The 23,271-nt window shown below is 31.8% G+C and overlaps 2 protein-coding genes across 2 annotated transcripts; both read right to left on the bottom strand.

The window, feature by feature from the left end:
* Positions 1–9,876: 9,876 nt before the first annotated feature.
* Positions 9,877–13,641, bottom strand: LOC130798852 (uncharacterized). Its single transcript, XM_057661950.1, has 4 exons — positions 11,297–13,641; positions 10,961–11,215; positions 10,715–10,802; positions 9,877–10,614 (listed from the first exon to the last, which is right to left on the bottom strand). The coding sequence occupies exons 1-4, from the start codon at positions 13,639–13,641 to the stop codon at positions 9,877–9,879; spliced, it is 3,426 nt and encodes a 1,141-aa protein (XP_057517933.1).
* A 2,888-nt stretch (positions 13,642–16,529) lies between these two features.
* On the bottom strand, positions 16,530–16,979 carry LOC130798851 (uncharacterized mitochondrial protein AtMg00810-like). Its single transcript, XM_057661949.1, has one exon. It carries the CDS (start codon positions 16,977–16,979, stop codon positions 16,530–16,532), a length of 450 nt encoding a protein of 149 aa, XP_057517932.1.
* Positions 16,980–23,271: the final 6,292 nt, after the last annotated feature.

Below are 23,271 nucleotides of genomic sequence, written 5' to 3'. Positions count from 1 at the left end.
GTGGATTTTTTAAAAGTTTTGGTTATGACATGGAAAACCCAAAACCTTAGGGTTACCATGTAGAATTTCCTAAAAAATATTTTTTGCACCGTCCTACGTTGACAGTATCATGGGAAATAAATTTTCCATTGACATAGGGTGGAAAATATGTTTCTGAATAACATTATTGAGGGCAAAGGTTCCAAAAAAGCAACAACAATATGTATTTTAATCAAAAAATTGATAAAACTATGATGATTACAACTTCCTTCGTTCCTTAATAAAGTTCTCATTTGCCATTTTAATGCATATTATTTATTGTTCCCATAAATAATCTTTCTATTTATATCATAAATTTTGGACCAAATTAACCTTGTTTAAAAATAACCTTCTTTATCTTTATTTTAATATTTTAATAATGCTTATAGTTTTTACATATATTCCACTATCTTTTTTTAACATTTTTATATTCCTAATACTAACTTTATAAAAATATTTTTTATTAATTGTAGTCCCCGTATTTATTCCACTAACTTTTTTTAAAAATATTTTTTAATGTTTATGGTCCCCACTTTTTCTCCATATATACTATGATACTATTTTCTTAATTTCCGTAAACAAACTTTATGAGCTACCTGAAAGTTTTATTTGACATCACACATTTCTCCTACCCTTTCCCTCGTGTGGCTAAGGTTATGATCTATCTGCTACCTCTCTCCTTAATCATGAGTTTGTGCGGGATGTTGGGTTTTTTTAAAATATTCTTATGGTAACTTCATTAAGGAATAGAGGGAGTACGTGAAAAAGAAATAAGAACAAAACAAAGAAAAAAATCAACAAATAAATTAATTTTAATCGAAAAAACAAAACAATTAAAAATCAAGAGATTAACTTTAAAGGGTAGAAAGACTAACGATCAAAGGTGAAGATGAAGAGATTGAAAGAGGAATGAGCGAGAAAGGGGTTGTGACGTTAGGGTTTTGGCTGAGATCTGTATTTTGTTTTCCCTTTTTCTCTCATGAAGGGAATAAGTGAGAAGTCAGGAATTAGGAGAAGAAATGAAGTAGGCAAGAAGGGGTGCTAGGGTTAGGGACCTAGAATTATGAATTTAACGTGACTTTAGTGCTTTGGGCTGATTTTATTCACCAAATGGGCCTATCTCTACAAGTTTCAACTATATTGGTTCATTAATTCGATTTTTCGTTATTGAATTTTCAAACCTAAATTATTTGTTTTGAAACTTTCAAATCTAAACCAAATCTCATTTGAAAATCTCTAAACAATATTTATTATTCAGTTTGGTCTGGTTCGATTTGCAATTCTTATTCGAATAACTTCCACCTCTATGTATCACTAGAGAGTCATATTCTTTTGCTCGGCTCTCACTAAAAGGCATTCACAAAAACTTGTATGCGGCCGCCTCATGCGTGCGACCAAAAAAGTTTTATACTTTCCGAATTTAAGCCTTAAAACACATATTTCAAGACTTAAAAAGTCAAACCTAATTTAATTTTGATTTGGTAGCAATTTCAATCATTATAAAGAATTCGTTGTTAATTATTGTTGTGTTATAGAAAAGTCACTCAGAACCACCACCCGTAATCTTGTGAGCAATTTCTTCCCAAATTCAATTAATTTTCTTTTTGAAACTCTTTTTTTCTTAATCCAAGTTATATTTGTTAAATTTTACTACTAGTATAATACATGGATTTTTGTTATGAATCTAAGTTAGATTTGTTATTTTGGATGTATGAGAATTAGGATTGGATTATTTGGAGATGATTTATATATTCTTGCCAATTCATTGCTAATTGTTGTTGTGTTATATGAGTTGTTATAGTTGTAGACTTGTAGTAAATTTCGATTAGTGTACTTGTCACCGGCAATCAATAACTAACATTTAATTAGTTTCTTAAAATACTATTTTAAAAATTTTTACAAAGGCACCATTACCAATTATTAAACATATCTAAATATCTAATAAGGAGAAAAATATTCAAGTTTATTAATTTCAATTTCAATGATTAAAAAAATTCATTTACAAGATATAAAAAGTTTTTGTCTTTGTAAGTTTGCTAATAATAATGTTGTTTGTTTATCCCGGTAATAAATCATTATTCACCTTGATTAATTTTAAGGGTCTGGGTCTAAATTTTTTAGACCCATCGGATCCGGGTCGGATCTGGATCCAAAAAATATTTGACGGGTCCGGGTCCGGATCCTAAGGTGAAGATTCGGACCCGGACCCAGACCCGGACCCTAAACTTTTAAATTTTATATTATGAATTTCTGATTTTTAAATTCTAATATTAATTCTTTTTATTATTAATATATAATAATATAATGCCTTGGGCCCTTGATCGGTTGATTAATTGATTCACTTGATTGCCTTCTCAAGTTCTCATTCTCAATCCAGTAACCCTAAGTTCCTAATTTTTTTCTCATTTACTTGATTCACTATGTTTCTCATTTAGTCTTTTATATTTGATTTTTAATTATGTATTTAGACAAATGTTTTTACGTTTTAGTAATTATTTTGTATTTGAATTTTATGGACTCGAACAAGTGTTTGCAATACGATAATAAGTTGCTCACAAAAATACAAAAAGACTCGCAAAAGGTACAATTTTGACAAATTAAAGAGGCTTTGTATAAGAACCATTAAGGACCCTAGACCCTAGACCCGCCCCATGACCATCCCTAATATTGAAGGGTCTGTGTCGCCTCATCCTGAGAAGTTGTATAGTTGGCTTTGAAAGACGAAGCACTGACCTTGTCCAATGGTGTGAGAACCTATAAGACCGTAATGAAAATTTTATCATCGATGACTTTCACATATAATAAGAATGTGACAGTGAAATTGAAATTTACATAATAAGACTACCAAATCCTTTGTAGTTAGGCCCAATAATGCAAACTTTTCTTTAAGAATTGAGAAGTTAAAAAATGGAGATGATAAAAGATTATTTGCATCTGAAGCCAATGAGATTTTTCCATACTTTCTACCAAGAGGAACTTCCCAAAAAGTCCCATTTATCTGTAACATGTAATTAAATAACGATTGTTCATTAATAACGCATGTTGATTAAGAAGACATATTCAAAGACCATCATGCATGAAATGCTTTTTACCGTGTGGATGGCATCTCAAGAAGATAAAGCTAATATATCAGCACAAGAAACAACACCAGGACATTGTTTTTCTAGAGCGGACTTGATTGCATTAACGACTTTGTACCCCCTGAGTGTCACGTTGGGAAGAGCAGTCTTCTCCGTTCAGTTGTTGGAATCCGTTGGATCTATTAATACTGAAGCATTACACCCCTAAAAAAATTAAACCATTATAAATTTAGAGTATGTTAGAAATGTGTTAAAGTACATAAACCTAAAATTGATATAAGAATATATTATATTATATAGTAAATTTGTTGTTTTCTTCTTGTTTTTAATGTTGTATCTAAATTATGAAAACTACAAGAGAAAACTTAAAATAATATAGGTACTTAAACTTGTATTAATTACAAATCTCAATTTATAGTATCATTTAAGTTTTAGATGAAGCCTTAAATTTGATCAAACTATATTATTGTTATTGTTATATAATTATATCAGACTAAACCTCTTAAAATAATTTTAAAAATACGAAATTCAATGCCACATTTAAATTTAAAATTCGAATTTATTATTCCAGATTTTATGGTCATATACTCATATACGCACCAATGTATTTCATCTTTATAAACGAGGGTTTTATCAAAAAGAAAAATATGACAAACTAAAATAGAAAAGTTTAGAAGCAATCATATTTATACGTGTGTTTAATCATTCACCTTGGCTAATGGTTGATTGTTGAATCATTCTTGTTTGTGCGGAAATTCCATGTACTCCTTAAATGTCAATGCAAATGAAAACAAATTTTTGGAATTTATCCAATTTTAGGAATCTATTTTTGTTTATCAAGACGATCGTTCTTTTTTGAACTTTATGGTATATGTAAGAAACTCATACTTGATCGTACTCACTACATCCATTCCTTCAATTTGTTATAATCATTTAAATTTTTGTTCTTTTATTTATATCATAAATTTTGAATGTAACTAATCTTATTTATCCATATTTTAATATTCTTATAGTGCTTATAGTTCATATATATATATATATATATATATATATATATATATATATATATATATATATATATATATATATATATATATATTCCACCAACTTCATTTTAATAATTTTATATTAATTATTATTTCCATACGTTTTTTTACTAAGTTTATAAAAATATTTTTTTAATTGTTGTGGCCGACATGTTTTTTCCAATAAATTTATTTTAATATTTTTTAATGTTTATTGTCTCAACTTTCGTTCGTCATACTTATTATTCAATAAAATAATATATTTATTCCTTGTGAGAACAATTTTAAAGAACGAAGGGAGTATTAAATTATATATAGTCTACACTTTTCCGTGAATATTTCTTGTGAGAACAATTTTAAAGGACGAAGAGATTAGTAAATTAAATTAACTACCTATATGACTACACGAAATTTCTTAATTCAACCATCACTATGTATTTTTATCAGTAAACAAAAATGATTTGTTCATTATATTCTTTATATATTTGATAAAAAAATATCAATGAATATTATATTTTGATTTATATGAATGTTGCTTAAAAATTATGAAAAAAAAATATATACATTAAATTTTTAATGAAGCATTTGTCGATTTAACCCTTGTGTAGCGATATTTGCTATTATGAACGATGCATTTAGTATATTAATTATAAAGACAAGCATTATATGTGTCCCACACACAAATTGTATAAACTTGCACAACTTACATCATTTCACTATACTTGCTATATTTTATTTTTCAATCTAATATGTTATTTTGATCATTTATATATTGAACTATTCTTATTTAAAAATTATAAAAATTTAATATTGTAAAAGTATGCGACTAGACGATTTAAACATCTCACTTACCTATAAAAATAAAGAGAGAGAACTAGTAACAGGTTTAGCGATAAATTACGCGACAAAAGTTTTGTCCCTAAACTATTATTCAAATTTTAAATTAGGACTTTAGCTTCTTTCTCATTTTATTCTTCAAACTTTTTTATCTTTTTCTCCAGCTTCTCTTTACTTACTAAAATTTTCTTCTCCTTCTATGTCTCACCACTCAATTCAGTGGCTTTCCGATGATTTCTTCCCCATGTATAATGTCATAGTCTCATACCACAACTATTTTTTTTTTGTTGTCAAATTTCATGATTGATTTTTCATTGCTCATGTGATGTTTCAGTGCAACTATATGGCAAGTTTTGTCTGATTATGTTGATTTTCTTTAAGTGTTTTTTTTTTAATTATATATTAACTTTCATGGCTGTCAAAATTTTAACTTACATTGTTGTTTTCTGTTTATTTCATGGTTGGTTTTGTCTTTTTTTTTTCAATTTCATAACTGTTCTTTTCGATGTTTCATGGGTCTTTTGATAGAATTTTGTACTTATTTTTTAATTTATGTGGGTCGTGTGCTCATCAAGGTAGGGGCGGTAATATGGGAGGTAGTCTTGGTTGATATGGTGGATTCGTGGATTGCATAGTAGGCCTGTCAAACAGATCAGGTCGGGTCGAATTTGGGTTTGGGTCAGGTAAAAAACATTTTGACCAAAACCTAACCTATTTAGTTAATTGGATCGAAAATCAAAACCATGACCCGACGTGCAACAGATCAGGTTGACCTGATTTTGACCTACTTAATCCGTTTAGAGTGTTTTGTTTTCTCTTAGCACTACAAGAAAAGTTATTTTTAGCAACAGAAAAAGTCGTTGCTAAAAATCTGATGTCGTTGCTAAAAATGTTTTTTGCAACGAAGTACATTGTTGCGGGTACAGCCGTAGCGAAAGCTTTTAGCAACGACTATGGTTGTTGCAAAAGATAACTGTTTTTTGCAACGAAAACTTTTGTTGCAAAAAAAATGTCGTTGCAATTCCTTCAAACGTTTTTAGCAACAAAAAAGCTCGTTGCCAAATCTCTTGCATTTTTAGCTACAACTATTTTCGTTGCTAAAAATTTGTTTTTCGCAACAATTCAAATTGTTGCAATACATGATAGTCAATCTTTTGCAACGACTTTACTGTAGGGAAAACAATGAAGTAAAATTTATTATTAATGTTTTTAGCAACAACTATTTCCGTTGCAAAAAACATACACATTTTTTGCAACAATTATAGTCGTTGCTAAAAACATATACAACTATTTATCTTTTGACACATCCTACAATAAACTAGACAATTAAAATAATAAATAATTTAATACCAACTAAACTAATATCATCGATTATCATTATATATTAATTCGTATCCCAAAATATCACACGTCCTAAATATTATCGTGTGTCATTGAATCTCGTAATTGATATACATGTAACGGATTGGATAACCAATTTTCCAACATAATTCTCCAACCATACACAAGTTTTTATGCAAAAAATTACAAGTGATAGGCACTTTTAAAAAGTCCAAAAATATACAAGTGCATATATAGCTTCTTCATAACCCAAAACATCGCGCATCCAAATTGCTTGTAGCTATCACCAACTTCGTCATTGAGTACAAAAAATTTTCAACGAAGATATGTTTCCCTACACCAAATAATTTTGTTAGTTATTAAGAATCAAATGAGCCCCAATATTGAGTATTCACAATCAAACCATACCTACACTTTTTGGAGAGACATAATAAGCAAAGCATTTAGCATGATATTCACTAACAAAAGCATTACGTGTATAGGGAAAGCATTTAGAATTTACCATCAAATTCACAATTGGACTAAAATGCCAACCAGCTAATGCCATTGTAACTAAAACTACAACACAAGCCACCAATACTCCTAATTGGACTAAAATCACAACCAGCTAATGCCATTGTAACTAAAACCACAACACAAGCCACCAATACTCCTAATTGGACTAAAATGCCAACAAGCTAATGCCATTGTAACTAAAACCACAACACAAGCCACCAATACTCCTAATTGGACTAAAATGTCAACCAGCTAATGCCATTGTAACTAAAACCACAACACAAGCCACCAATACTCCTAATTGGACTAAAATGCGAACCAGCTAATGCCATTGTAACTAAAACCACAACATAAGCCACCAATACTCCTAATTGGACTAAAATGCGAACCAGCTAATGCCATTGTAACTAAAACCACAACACAAGCCACCAATACTCCTAATTGGACTAAAATGTCAACCAGCTAATGCCATTGTAACTAAAACCACAACACAAGCCACCAATAGTCCTAATTAGACTAAAATGCCAACCATCTAATGCCATTCTAAGTAAAACTACAACACGCCTAATTAGACGCAAAAAATAGGCCAAGTATATGTCTTTTTAGCATGTTGTAAGCCTAAGTATATGTTAAAAAAAATGCAAAAGAAAGCATCATTTACCTAATAAGCATTCATGACAATCATTGAACTTCTTTATTCTGTAGCTGTTGTAAGATGCTTTGTTTCATCGATTCAATTGCTTCTTGTTGTTGTGCCTTATATTCTTCAAATTGTCGTTGTTGTAGCAACTGACTTTCCATCAAATCTTTAATTTGTTGTTGTTGCTCTTGAATTTTCTCTTGTTGTTGCTCCACAATCTTACGTTGTTCTATTTGTGCTTTCTCTTTAGAATATGCACGTATCCCTGTCCCGTTTCCACGTACATGCCCTGACTTTTGGCCCAGAACTCTAAGCAAAATTTCATCTTGTGTCATTGAATCTCCAGCTGATGCAACAACATCTTTCAACTTCACCTAATAGTTAAACAAGATTTATGTAATTGCATATTATAATAAAAAAATCAAACAAGGGTAACAAAAATATAGTTATAATGGGTTGTTGACTTGTTGTACATACATGGATTTCTTTTGACCGCGTATCGAGCCATTCTAGTTTTCCTTGATCATTTTTACGAGTGTGTTGGATAAGCCAAACTTTATCAGCAGTTAGCTTCACATTATCATTCTCTTTTGTCTATTCAAATTATACAACGTTATTGATATTATTTCAGACTACATTCAATAAACATAATAAATTAGGTTTGTCTTACCAATACATCTTCTGATTCAGGAAATGATAAATTTCCAGTCGTATGCTTAGTTCTCTTGTCAGAATTCCGATTTTTAGAGTTCCTTTCACTTATGACCTGCATGATGATTACAAAAGTTGATGCCAATCAAGTTCTTGCTATTATTGGTAATTCCTAAATGGCATCATTGACGAGAAGATAGTACGTAGTTAAAGAAATACCTTAAATTTGTCAGATCCGTAATACTTGATCAGATATTCCCATTGAGGTTGGGGTAAGTCAAGAGGAGGATTCTTTTTGAGCTCCTCGTTAGTTTTTCCGCATCTCGCACTTTTGTAGTAATTGTGCAACCTACACTTGTACAATCTATATAAACGTTGCATGGTCTCCAAGACAAATGCATACATTCGAAAGTAATCGCTAGACTTATCAATTTCAAACTTATCCTGCACAAAGAAGGTAAGATGATTACAACAAAAACCAGAAAACTATAGTGCTAAATAAGTGATATTAATAAAGAAATTAGTAACTAACATAACCTGTATTTCCTTCAACATACTTTCTCCAGCTGTGTCAAATGCTTCTTTCCAACTTTTCACATTCAAGGGAGCTTTTGTCCTCACAATACGCCCACACTCATTAACCAAGTGACGAGCATTTTCTCCAATTGCTCGGTCAATTTCATCAGGTATTGTAATCTTCAATTTCGATCCTCTCCCTTTAATTTTCATGTCAACCACGTAACTCTTATACATTCCTCTCTTACCTCTTCCTTTGATCTTACTAGTTGCTAAGATAATACAAATGTTCAAAGTTATCAAGTATGCCTACAATGATCAATAATCAATAATCAATAATATTTAAAAAAGTTGCTCCATCTCTGTTAATTACCTGTATTTCTATCTATCTCATCACCATTAACTTGCTCCACCTCATTTCGAGTGATAATTTGCCTTGGTTGTGGATCTAAAGCTTCATTCACTTGCAAGCCCACTTCAATTCTACTAACAAAGTTGCTTCTTTTCTTTCTCTTACCAAGTATGCCTACAATAATGGTCATTAATCAATAATCAATAATATGTAAATAATTACAAACTAGAAACGTGAAAGTCGAGTTTTCAATAATGTACTTTCATCCATTAAGGTAATGACGCCTTCTGATGCTTGGTCATTTAAGATTGGTGTAGCAGTTTCTTCATAACCTTGAAGATCGTCTCCATGAATCAAGTTATGGTCATTCAAGGTCGGTGCATCAGTTGTTGGCGATTTAGTTGCTGGCAATTCAATTGGTGCTGTTTTGTTTATATGCGCTTCATAAGTTGTTCGTTGCCTCTCCAAATCTACAAGGGTAAAGACAATAAAAATCAAAGTGAATTCAACATAATAAAATTTAAATATTTTGAATTGAAATAGAAAAAAAAAACTTACTTTTGCTAACTGCATCAGCAATCTCATCTGTGATGTGTGGGTTAGAGCTATCATTGAATTGACCAGCTACATTTTGCTTGCTTAACAATTGTGTCCGACTAGCTTGAACACGACTCATAAGTTTTCCGGGGGCAATACTTCGACTGCATATTTTCTTTCCCCCTCCTCTCCCAACCATCTTTTATCTATTCACATATTTTTGCAAAATTATCAAACAAAAGGTAGCTTCAATAATAAACAATATATTCCAAGATAGAGCAGAAAAAATAAACAATAGTAGCCGAATTGTTCATATAGACCACAAGAAAGATAAGTGAATGTAAATATTGTACAACAGAACATAATGAAGGAGATAAATCAAAATCAAATTTCTTCTTCAACTTCACTCGATTCCTCAAAGACTTCAATTTCACCATCATTAATGAAATTGTCATCTTCCAATATTTGTGTAACCATTTGCACTTCATGTTCTCCTTTATAATCCATAAACATATTTGTAGCCAACGACGAACTAACTCTGAAATTGTCAGTATGTACGCAATCAGTACATTCAGCTTCAATATTAGCTTCCACCTCTACTTGTTGAAAGGCATCTACATCTATACCCTCCTTATGTAGATCACTAGCACTCATATTATACAAATCCCTTGGTTGTGCTTTTACAACAAATTCCCAATTCTCATTGTTTTCATCTTGTATGTAAAATACTTGTTCCACTTGGGATTCTAGCACAAACACATCATCCGACTTTAAAAGTCTATTCTTATTCATACTAACCAAACCATGCTCATCTACCTTATACCCTCTACCAAGGTTTTCTACATCAAACCAACTGCATTTGAAGACAAATACATGATTTTCTCCAGGATAACGCATTTGATATATGTCTCTCAAAACGCCATAGTATTCCTTATCTGAAGCATCATCACCACGCACCATGACACCTGAATTTTGTGTTTCCCTATTTTCTGACCTATCACTAGTGTGGAAACGAAAACCATTTACAATATATGCTGTGTAACGCCCTACAACTCTAGAAGGACCACAAACCAAATTGTACAAGTCTTTATCACAGCGTCCAAGTTTATAAATTTTTTGTACCTAAATGAACAAATGTTAACATACTTTATTAGCAAAATGGCTTACTGGACAAACTTAAGAAGGAAACCATTTACAATGTATTACTTAAAAGCTTTCTTACTTGATTTTTTATCCATTTGGAAAATTGTTCTTTGTGCCTCCGTTCTACATTTCTTGGACATTCCTTCTCCAATTTCAACTTATGTTTTCTATGACACCATATAAAAACAAATAAATGTGGCTTCTATAGCCTAAAATATACTATACAATTCAAACTAATTAAACATAAGGAATAAAAATGGCTTACTGGACAAACTTAAGAAGTGGATCGTAGTTTTGAAGAATTTAAAAATGGATTTGATCACACTCTAGATGATCTAGATGTTTTGGTGTACTCCCCCCAATGGTATGTCCAAGTGGTCTAAAAACCTCAAGGTTTGATTTTAATGTATCCTCTTCTATATCTTCATCGTCATTTCTTACTTTGCGATTGAATTTAGTGTCAATGTCACTCATGTATCTAGAGCAGAATGTTAAGCACTCATCTGCCAAATAACCTTCAGCAATGCAACCTTCTGGATGTGCTCGATTTCGAATATATGATTTTAATGTTCGGAGATACCTAATAGAATAAGCCGTGTTATGTTAGTATTTGAATAATTGACAAACATGCATGAGTATATTTCTTAAAGAAAAAGTATACCTCTCAATAGGATACATCCACCGATATCGAACTGGTCCAGCAATTTTTGCCTCAGTTGCCAAATGTACAACTAAATGCACCATAACATCAAAAAAGGCCGGTGGAAATATCATTTCCATCTTGCATAAGGTGTAAGGAATTTTTTTTTCAAGTTCTTCCAATTGACCAACACTTATGTTTTTAGAGCAAAGGTCTCGGAAAAAAAAACTTAGTTCAACCAAAGGGTCATAAACCTCTTTAGGTAAAAACCCACGAAGTGCAAGGGGAAGCAACTGCTCTATAAAAACATGATGGTCATGGCTCTTCAAACATGATATCTTTTTTCCATTATCTTTAACACAACGAGAAATGTTTGATAGATATCCATCGGGAGATTTCATTTTTGCAAACATACGACATATGGAAACCTTGGCATCTGACCTCAATGTATATATAGCAATAGGAACACGCACCTTACCATCAACCACTTTAGGATGTAACTTATCTCTGATTTTCATCTTCACCAAATCCAATCGAGCCTTCAAAGTATCTTTCTTTTTGCCTTGTATGCTCATTAAAGTACCCAAGATATTATCAGAGACATTTTTCTCAATATGCATAACATCCAAGTTATGACGAACTTTTAATTTCCTCCAATAAGGCAAGCTAAAGAAAATGCTTTTCTTTTTCCACCCAAACAAGCTATTAGAAGCATCCCTTTTTCTTTTGTTCTCTACAATCTTCCCATATTTTGCTTGTGAGAATCGGTTATAATGTTGTAATACATCATCCCCACTCAATGGAACTGGTGCAACACCTTTTTCAATTTTACCGTCAAAAGAATTGGCATCATTTCTCCACTTATGATTCATTGGAAGCCAACGTCGATGCCCTAAATAACCACCCTTATGCATCAACGAAGTCCGTTTAGTTTCTTTATGACAACATGGACAAGCGTAATAACCTTTGATAGAGCATCCAGACAAATCTGCATACGCAGGAAAGTCATTGATAGTCCACAGTAGTGATGCACGCAAGATGAAATTTGTTTTAGAGTAAGCATCATAGGTTTCAACACCAACCTCCCAAAGCTCCTTTAACTCCTCAATAAGTGGTTGGAGGTAGACGCCCATATTAATTCCCGGACTTGTTGGACCTGGTACTAGTAAAGATAGCATAAATGAATAAGGTTTCATGCATAACCAAGGAGGAAAATTATAAGGGATAAGAACTATTGGCCATATGCTATGTTGTGAATCATTGAAAGGCTGAAAGCCATCACAAGCTAGTCCAAGTCTAACATTTCGCACCTCTTTAGCAAATTCACTATATTCTTCATCAAATGATTTCCATGCAAAGGAGTCAGATGGATGTCTCATTGTATCATCCAACCCACTCGCATTGTCATCCTCCAAAAAGGTATCATCCTCCTCTTCCCTAGAAAGGGCATCATCATCTATAATCCTATCACAATCATTCACTTTAGTAGCATCCCTTTCTTTGTGCCAACGCATGTCTTTGGATGTCTTTCTACACATGTACAACCTTTGTAGCCTAGGCTTCAATGGAAAATATCTTAGCACTTTTCTAGAAACCTTTACCCCCTTAGAAGAGCCTTCTTTTTCTTGTTTCCACCTTGATAAACCACAAGTGGGACACTCAATCAATTTTTCATGCTCTTTCCAAAAAAGAATACAATCATTTTCACAAGCATCAATCTTACAATAATCAAGCCCCAAGTCTTTAATGAGTTTCTTAGCCTCGTAATAAGAAGTTGGAAGGTAAGCGCCATAGCCTTGACGTTCTAATTGGAGTAAACTATCAAAAGATTTATCAGACCAATTATTCAAAACCTTTAAATGTAATAATTTAACAATATATGACAACTTAGACATTGTTGTGCCATGCATTGTTAATGGTTCTTGGTACTCCTCTAAAAGTTTGAAAAACTTTTTTTCATTTGCATTAGGTTTCTCATACTCCTCAACATTATTTAAAGCCTCTTGAGAACTCCCAACATTCATAGCACCAACTCCACAAGCATCTTGCAACATCGTGAAACCACTATCAGTGTCATTGGACTCATTAACATCATCCCCTTCACCTGATTCAACTAATTCTTCCCCGTGAAGTTCCCAAAAAGTGTACTTCTCATACATTCCACTCTTAAGCAAGTCTAATCTTACATCACATTTTGTTTTAAGAAATATATTGCGACAACAATTACAAGGACACCTAATAGTAGTACTATCTCGATCATCTTCTCTTACTTTGGAAAGAGAAAATTTTAGAAACTCATCAACACCATTTACATAATCAATAGATGAACGATCTTTTACTTTGACCCATGCCTTATTCAAAATCATTTCCTATATTTAAAGTTTATAATATTTAGATTATATAACATTCAATAATATCACCAAGAACTCCTTATAATATTGTTAACAATTCATACAAGAACAAGAACAATTTAACAACTTGTAGAAGAATTTAATTTCGAGTTGTTCGTAAAACAATTTAACGATTCAAAAAGAACAAGAACAATTTAAATTTTTGAAAGAAACACAAGAACAATTTAACAATTTTTCTTTTACTTACTTTTGCTTTAATCTTATCATTTAGAACTTCAATTTTGAAGTAACTCCATCAATTTTTCTTAGCATTACTTTGAAAGAATCTCACATTTCAAAACGCAAGTAATTAGAAAACGCAAGTAAATCCAGAAAAACGCAAGTAATTTCCAATACACATACATAAATCTTATAATTAGAACAAAGCCCAACAAAAAGGCAAAATCTTCAGTACAACCCAACATTTCAAACTGATGAAATACACATACATTAATCTGATAATTACAACAAAGCCCAAGAAATTCAAAGAACAAGCCATAAATTGAAATCAACAACAAACAAGAACAACAAATTTAAAGAAAACGAAATTCATACCAAAAATCAGTACAACCCAACATTTCAAACTGATGAAATACACATACATTAATTTGATAATTACAACAAAGCCCAAGAAATTCAAAGAACAAGCCATAAATTGAAATCAACAAGAAATAAGAACAACAAATTCAAACAAAACGAAAGGCAAACCGAAAATCAGTACAACCCAACATTTCAAACACATGAAATACACATACAATAATCTGATAATTACAACAAAGCCCAAGAAATTCAAAGAACAAGCCATAAATTGAAATCAACAAGAAACAAGAACAACAAATTCAAACAAAACGAAAGGCAAACCGAAAATCAGTACCTGCTGTCGTGGGTTCAAAGGCGGCTGAAGGGTAGCTTGGTGGCAGCACCGGCTGAAAAGCAGCAGTTCCTCCGATGTGCAGGCGGCGGCAGTGGCTTACCTGCGGTGTGCGGCGGTGTGCGGGATTAGGGCTTGTGAGGAATCGGGTTTGTGAGGGAGGGAATGGGCGCTGGATAATCGAACTGGTCTGGCAGCACCGGCTGAAAAGCAGCTGTTCCTCCGATGTGCAGGCGGCGGCAATGGCTTACCTCCGGTGTGCGGCGGTGTGCGGGATTAGGGCTTGTGAGGAATCGGGTTTGTGAGGGAGGGAACGGGCGCTGGATAATGTGGAATGGGCGAAGGAGGAAGGGTACGTAATTTGTGAGGGATTGGGTGAGTTTTGAGAAGGAAAATAAAAAAAAATTATTAGTATATGGTCTTTTGCAACGACTTTATTGTATCCGTATTTTTAAATATTTTTCGCAACAACATATATTGTTACGAATTATTTATTTAATTTTAACAACAACAATGTTTGTTGCAAAAAATTGGGTTACATGGGGAAACTACAAAAAAGGGTGGGAAAATTTTATCTTTTTTTTGGCAACGACTATTTAGCAACAACAATGGATTTTGCAACAACTTATATTTTTCGCAACGAAAAAAATTTAGTCGTTGCTAAAACTTGTTGCTAAAAACAAGTTTTCTTGTAGTGTAGGGTTTATTCTCTACCTCTAATTTTTTATGCTATAACTTTAAAATTTTCCTTTATAAGTTTTTTATTTTGTATTTAATATGAAAAATACAAAAAAATATCAAACAAATAAAGTTTAGGTTATGCTTATTGATTTAATTCGAAATTAGCTTGTTTAATTAAATGATTCATACAAGTTTGTTTCAGGTTTAAATTTTTAACCTAAACCTAATCCTTTTATAAACAGATTAGATCGGATTAACCTATTTAATTAATTGGGTCAAAAGTCTCAACCCAAACCCACTTATTTAAGGTTAGCTGGTCGAGTCGACTTTTGTCAGGCCTATTGTATAGTTCTCAGGGTGACAGTAGTTGATCTACTTGTGGTGGTTATTACTAATTTTTTTTGTTTAGACATTGATTTTTTTAAATACATTAATTTGAACAATAACTTTTGTAGTGTATCAAGTCAATTATCTTCTTCTTTTGGGTCTCAATTCCTTTTCAACGGGCTAGATGCATCTGGAACAAATATTTTCATTCTTTGCCAGAACAATTTCAAGAACGGAGCATGTGTTAAATTATATATGGTCCCCACTATTCTCTTAACATTCCTTGTGAGAACATTTTTAAAGAACAGAGGAAATATTAAATTAGCTTAACTACCTGTATTACTACACGAAATTTCTTAATTCAATCATCACTATTAACTTTTATTTGTTGTTCTCATAAAAAATGTTTTTATTTATATCATAAATTTTGGATCTATAAAACTTGTTTATCCTTATTTTAATATTTTTCATAATGCTTATGGTCCCTATATATATTTCGCCAACTTTATTTTAATCTTTTTATATTAATTATGGTCTCCATATGTTTTCCACTAATTTTATTAAAAAAGAATTTTAATAGTTGTGGTCGATATATTTTTTTCCAATAACTTTATTGAAATATTTTTAATGTTTATGGTGCCCAATTTCCACCATAAAATTTATTATTCAATTGAATAACATATTCATTCCTTATGAGAACAACGTAAGGAACGGAGGGAGTATTAAATTCTAATGGTCTCCCTCCCCTATTTCGCTGACATTCCTTGTGCGAATAATTTTAAGGAATAGAGGAAGTATTAATTTAGCTTAACTTTCTGTAAGAGGAGAAGCTTTGAGGAACATATCTGATGCTGTAGTCTAAGCATTGGATAATGCATGCCTAGTTTGTATAAGAGATCTTAAAACTCAGAGGATGGAAGTATCTTGGTCAGAATGTCAGCCAGTTGATGTTTTGTAAGAGGATATGAAAGCTATAGTAAACCCTCTATGACCTTTCCCTTGTAAAATGACAATCTAGCTCAATGTGTTTGGTTCTTTCATGAAACACGGAGTTTTTAGCTATGCATGATGTAGATTGGTTGTCATAATGAAGTCTAATAGGCTTTAAGTTTGTAATCTTCATATTTGTGAGTGATCTCACAAGCCAGGTTACCTGAGCAGCAGTTGAAGCCATGGCCCTAGATTCATCCTTAAAGCTGGATCTAGAGAATATGCTTAGTTTCTTATATTTCCATGAAATAGGGGATTGTCCAAGCATGACTATGTAACCAGTTACCGACTTTCTTGTGTCTATGCAAGAGCCCCAATCACTGTCTGAAAAAGCTTGTAAGGTGATTTTGGCATTAGCAGACATAAGGATCCCTTGTCCATGAGTAGTTTTAACATAAGGCGAAAGATGTTTAAGGGAAAAGTGAGTATCTTTAGGATTTGGCATGAACTAGCTCAAATTTGCACTGAGTATGCTAAATCAAGTCTTATGTTGGTGAGGACGTTTAATTTTCCAACAAGATATCTATATGGTGTGGGATCTTTGAGAGGAATGCCATTATGAGCAAAAAGTTTGATGTTCATAGGTACAGGAGTAACTACTTTCTTAAGATCTGTGAATCCACACTTAGTAATTAGATCCTTAGTAAACTTGTTTTGAGTGAGAATGATTCCCTTTGGTATATGATTGACCTCAATCCCTAAGAAAAAATGAAGTTTACCGAGGTCTTTGATGCTGAACACTTTGTTCACGTGTGTTTTAATGTTTTGAAATTCATTTTTATCATTCCTTGTTAGGATGATGTCATCAACATAATTTGCAAGGATGGTTCTATTTGACCTTGGTTCTTTATGAATAATGAGTAGTCATTTTTGGATTCAACATAGTTTTGAAGAATTAATTATTGATATCACATTGCAAACCACTCCCTTCAGGCTTGTTTCAAGCCATATAAGGATTTTGTGAGCTTGCAGACTGTGTTATTGGGAGTAGAATATCCTTGTGGTGGTTGCATGTAAACTTCCTCTTTTACGTCATCATGTAAAAACGCATTGTTAATGTCTAATTGGTATAAACTCCATTGTTTGCTAGCAGCAATAGCAAGAACACATCTAATAGTTGACATTTTGACAACTAGCGAGAATGTTTCATCATAGTCCTCCCTAAATTTTTGATTATATCCTTTAGCTACCAATCCTTCTTTGTATCTCTCTAAACTTCAATCTTACTTAAGTTTTACTTTGAAAACCCATTTTCACCCTATGGCTTTCTTGACTATAGATCATGGAACCATTTCCCAGTTGTTTTTTTATTTTTCTAAGGCTAGGATTTCTTTATCCATTGCAGCTTTCCATGAAGGATTGTTGATAGCTTGTTCGTAGCTATTAGGTTCAGAATGTGTGTTGCTGTACACACTGTTATTGACAACATTTCTTACAAAACCTACCAATGGTCACATATGTTGCAATAAAAATCTTTCAAGTAGTTAGGAGTTTTAGATACTTTTGTTGTCCTTCTAGAAGTCTTTCAAGTAGGTAGGATTAGGGTTATCATCTGCACAATCAAGATGAGTATTGATATCAGTGTCATATATTGTAGTTGTATCATAGCTAAAGAAATCCAGATCAGACACAGTAGGAATATCAGAGTGTGTTTGTGCAGGAGGGTTATCTTTGCTGTCAGAAGCTGCTGGCAAAAAGATTTATGTAATAATGTCTGTTTGCATTATTGCTTTGTTGTATTGATAGGGAAAAAATTTCTCATAAAATACAACATCTTTAAAGACACTTAAAACTTGTGTTGCGAGTAGGGATGGTCATGGGGTGGGTCTGGAGCGGGTCTGGCCAGACCCGGATCCGGACCCTTTTATTTTTTATGGATCCAGACCCGGATCCGGACCCTAAGGGTTCAAAATTTTCAGACCCAGATCCAGACCCTACGGATCTGACGGGTCTAGGGTCCTTAATGGGTCTAATACAAAGCCTCTTTGATTTGTCAAAATTGAATCTTTTGCGAGTCTTTTTGTATTTTTGTAAGCAACTTATTATCGTATTACAAACACTTGTTCGAGTCCATAAAATTCAAATACAAAATAATTACTAAAACGTAAAAACACTTGTCTAAATACATAATTAAAAATCAAATATAAAAAGACTAAATGAGATACATAATTTATATTAGAGGAGAAAGAAAAAGTTAGGGTTAGTGGACACTGGTACTCCGGTAGTGCCTTACTAGTTACTGGATTGAGATTAATGAGAAAGCAAATTAGGCAATCAATATTCAAGGCATTCTATATTAATAATAAAAAAATTAATTTTAGAATTTAGGAATCAAATATTCATAATATAAAATTTAAAAGTTTAGGGTCCGGGTCCGGGTGTTCACCTTAGGACCCGGACCCAGATCCGTCAAATATTTTTAGGATCCAGATCCGACCCGGATCCGATGGGTCTAAAAAATTAAGACCCTTAAAAAAGGGGCGGGTCCGGAGCGGGTCCAACAGAATCTTGGACCCATGACCATCCCTAGTTGTGAGATTGTAAACTTTATAACCCTTTTTGAAGTTGAATAACCAATAAAAACACACTGTTGTGCTCTAGGAATAAACTTATGCCTTTCCTTTTTCATAGTGCTAGCATCGCAAAGACATCTAAACACCTTTAGGTGTTGATAATCTGGCATTTTACCAAATAGTTTTTCATATGGTGTTTTTCTACCAAGCATAGTTAATGGCATCCTATTGATGAGATGCAATGAGCTTTGAATGAAATCTCCCCAAAAACTGATTGGAAGATTTGCTTGAAAGAATAGACTTCTTAATGTTTCAAGAATATGTTTGTGCTTTCTTCCAAACTACCCCATTTTGTTGGGTTATGTTAACACAACTAGATTGTTGTTGAATGCGATGATTGAGGCAAAAATGTAATGCACTACCTTTAGTGAGCTCTTGAGCATTATCTGTACTCACACATTTAACTTTTAAGTCAAGTTGATTTTCAATGAACAAAACAAATTTTGCAAAGACAGATGAGAATTAAGATTTATTCTTAACAAGATACACCCAAGTCATTCTACTATAGTCATTACCAGTTGTGATGAACATTCTACATTTGGTTTTAGTATAAAACTTTAGGGGGCCCCAAATATCTATATTTAATACTTGCAAGGGTTGAGTAGATTTACATGATGATCTTGGATATGTACTTCTTGCCTATCTAGCTCAGGGACAAATAGTGCAAATAATTCAATTTGTAATGTGCTTTTCTTCCAAATCAGGAACCAAAAGTTTTAATTTATTAATTGGCCGGTGGCCCATCCTAAGATGCCAAATCTTGGCCTTATGAATCATCATATTAGTGGATGATTTAGTAGATAAACTCTTTAAGTTATTAGCAGAGAGATGTGCAACTTCCTTGGAATTGCTTGCGTTATCTTGAGTAAAGTTTAAACCATTTCTTTGTTCACCAAGAAGCCAATTCTTCTTCAAATTCTCCTGCACAAAACATGCTTTAGGAGAGAAAAATATAGTACAACCAAGATCAGTGCAAAGCTTATTGACAGAAATCAGGTTATTCTTAAACTGAGGCACAAACAATACATCACTAGTGGAAAAAAATCTTATTTGCTGCGTGACATATGCTGCGGTTTTTCAATTAAGTAGCATAAAATAGGATGAAAAAAAGAAGGAAAAAAAATAGGTTATATGCTGCAGTTCCCCAAAAACCATAGTTCTTTTTAAAAAAAACATTGAAAACTACACTATGTTGCTGTTTCTAGAGAGGTGCAGCATATAATGTAAATTATATATTTTTTAAAAAATTGCGCCTCTCATATATACTGCTTCTTCTTGTTCAATAAGCTATATATTGTTTTTATTCATCAAAAGCCCTCCTAAAACCCAGGAAACTGTTGTTGTTCATCCCACGAAACTACTTCTTCTTCTTCTTCTTCTTGTTCGTTCTTCTTGTTCAATCCACACGACACTACTGTTTTATTCATCTTCTTCGTTCTTCGTTTTTGTTGTCTTCTTCAATCCAAAAAATTTTTGTTGTTCAATCCGCGAAATTGTTGTTCATTTTCACGAAAATTTTCCCATTGTTGTCTTCTTTAAGTTCTCAAATCCACAAAATCAAGTTTTTGTTGTTGTTCAACCCATGAAATTAGGGCTTGTTCTTCTTCAAGGTATAATTTTTTAAAGCTTATTTTAAGTTATTCAAGCTTCATTATGTTTTAGGGCTTAGTTTTTTTTATACTAATTTTGAGTTTGTTTTCAATGTATAGGTTACACAACCCTATTGTAAACCCCCACGAAAACTTAAGGTAAAATTTTCACTTTAATTTTGTTTGATATTTTTATGTGTTTATATATTTGATGTTATAATTAGTTTATTAATTATTTAAGTTCTTCATGTTCTTAATTTAAGTTCTTTAAGTTGTTTAATTTTTAAGTTTTACATTTTTCTCAAGTTGAGGTTATAATTACTTTTTTAATTATTTTGATTTGTGTGTATTTTGTTTACTTAATATGTATGTTAGTTTTTCAATTAATTATGCATATAGTTTACTTATGTGTGTATGTAGTTTAATTAATTATGCACATAGTTTAATTATCCATGTAGTTTACTTATGTATGAATAATCACATTAATTTACTTATGTATGTAGTTTTTTAATTAATTAAAATATACATAATTTGAATACTTTAAATAATATATAAACGTTAAATAGGGTTAAATAGGGTAAATTTGGCCGGGATAATTAGAGTTTAGAATATATATATATATATATATATATATATATATATATATATATATATATATATATATATATATATATATATATATATATATATATATATATATATATATATATATATATATATATAATTTATATATATATATATATATATATATATATATATATATATATATATATATATATATATATATATATATATATATATATATATATATATATATATATATATATATATATATATATATATATATATATATATATATATATATATATATATACACACCAAAGTCGACAATAGGGTAAATCCTCAACGAGCCGTGTTGACAATTTTCAACATTACATCAAAGTTCAATTGGAGTGACACTAGTTTCATAATGTGTAAAAAGTGTTAGAGATGGTGAACGACAACAAAAGCAGGTGGCGGGGGGGGGGGGGGGGGGGGGGTGAATTGTTGTTCTAATAAGTTTCAGTATTTTAGCCTTGTTTTTGCGGAATTTGATTGCGGAATTAAAACTTAAACTTAAAACGAAAAGTAAAAGAGACAACACAATTTTACGTGCAAATCTTCTAGGCCTAAATAGAAGGAAAAACCACGACCCTGCGTGATTTCAAAACATTCTAATATGTTTTAGGCAATTAGTAACTATTACATAAAACAAATACACAAACTAGGCTAACTTCTCTTTCTCTTTCTCTTTCTTTTGCTTCACTCGAAGCTTCTCTCTTCTCTAGCTTCACTCGAAGCTTTCTAATTCTCTATCTTCACTCGAAACTTTCTAATTCTCTCTTAGACTTACCTAAGTCTAGTTACAACAATTCTCTCAAAAACCCTTTATAAAGGATAAATACCTCAAGATAAAATTAAAGATTTGCACAAGAAAATATTATACATTAATTGGCAATTTTAAAACAAAAATATTTCTTATTTATATCAACGTATGGACTCTTAGGCTCCTTTTGGCTTGCCCATTTCGGTTGAATCAACTTCCCTTTATATAGGAGTTCAAATAGCTAATAAAAATGGAATAACTACCCATTACTTCCTTATTCCTAAGATTAAGGGGAATTAAATGGATCTTAGATCTAAAGAGTATAAACCCACGGTTAATTCCTTATTAAAAGATAAATAGGTGGAAGCTTGATTTTCAAGTAAATAGCCACGGTTTTTTTTCCTAAGAATAGAAAAAGTAGTTTTTCACTTAATTAGGTCCAAAACACAAGTCTATTTTTAAGGAGATAAATAAGGAGAGAAATTCCACTTTTAGAAAGTACATGGTTATTTTAAGGTGGTTATAAAATATTTTGCCAATTAATTTATTTATTAAATAATGCAACAAATTAATTTAACTAATAAATCAACTAAAAAATTAGAAAATAAAATAAACAAAAATTCTGGCTGTCGTAAATTCTCTAGACTCCAGCCTGGGAACAAAGCACTGTCTCTATTTACCAGTAACGTCAGATCATCAAACTAGGGAACAGTAGACTTCTTGTCTACATTTGACATCCTTGGATACATTTGACATGTACAACGTTCATAAACTAAGTCACAGGCACTATCAACGATCTCTATCAAGACCGGATATCGACCTGCATACAATCTCTAAAATACATTTGTTTATATATAAATTGTAGTCATCCTCAAAACCTAAGAGAGCCAACAAATTCCCCCTTTTTGATGATGACAAACTTTTAAACAAACTTAAACAAAATAAAGTAAAACTAATGTCATAGAGCATGCCAGAGATTAAAGCTACTCTATATAACTTAGCAAATCAATTCATTACAATATAATTTACCAAGCATATATAACAAAACCGATTACTCTAATAATTAGAATTGTTAAAAACAACATAAGCATAATCAAAGCATTCAAATCAATTCATAGAATTTTATTGCTTATGTCTTAAAATAAAACTAAACAACATAAATTACTAAGATACTTAGTGTTACCAATTTAGAATAGACAAAATTGTAAC

Source organism: Amaranthus tricolor, chromosome 13 (assembly GCF_026212465.1).
Source record: "Amaranthus tricolor cultivar Red isolate AtriRed21 chromosome 13, ASM2621246v1, whole genome shotgun sequence".
Classification (NCBI taxonomy): Eukaryota; Viridiplantae; Streptophyta; class Magnoliopsida; order Caryophyllales; family Amaranthaceae; genus Amaranthus; species Amaranthus tricolor.
This window is presented reverse-complemented; position numbering and strand designations above follow the sequence as displayed.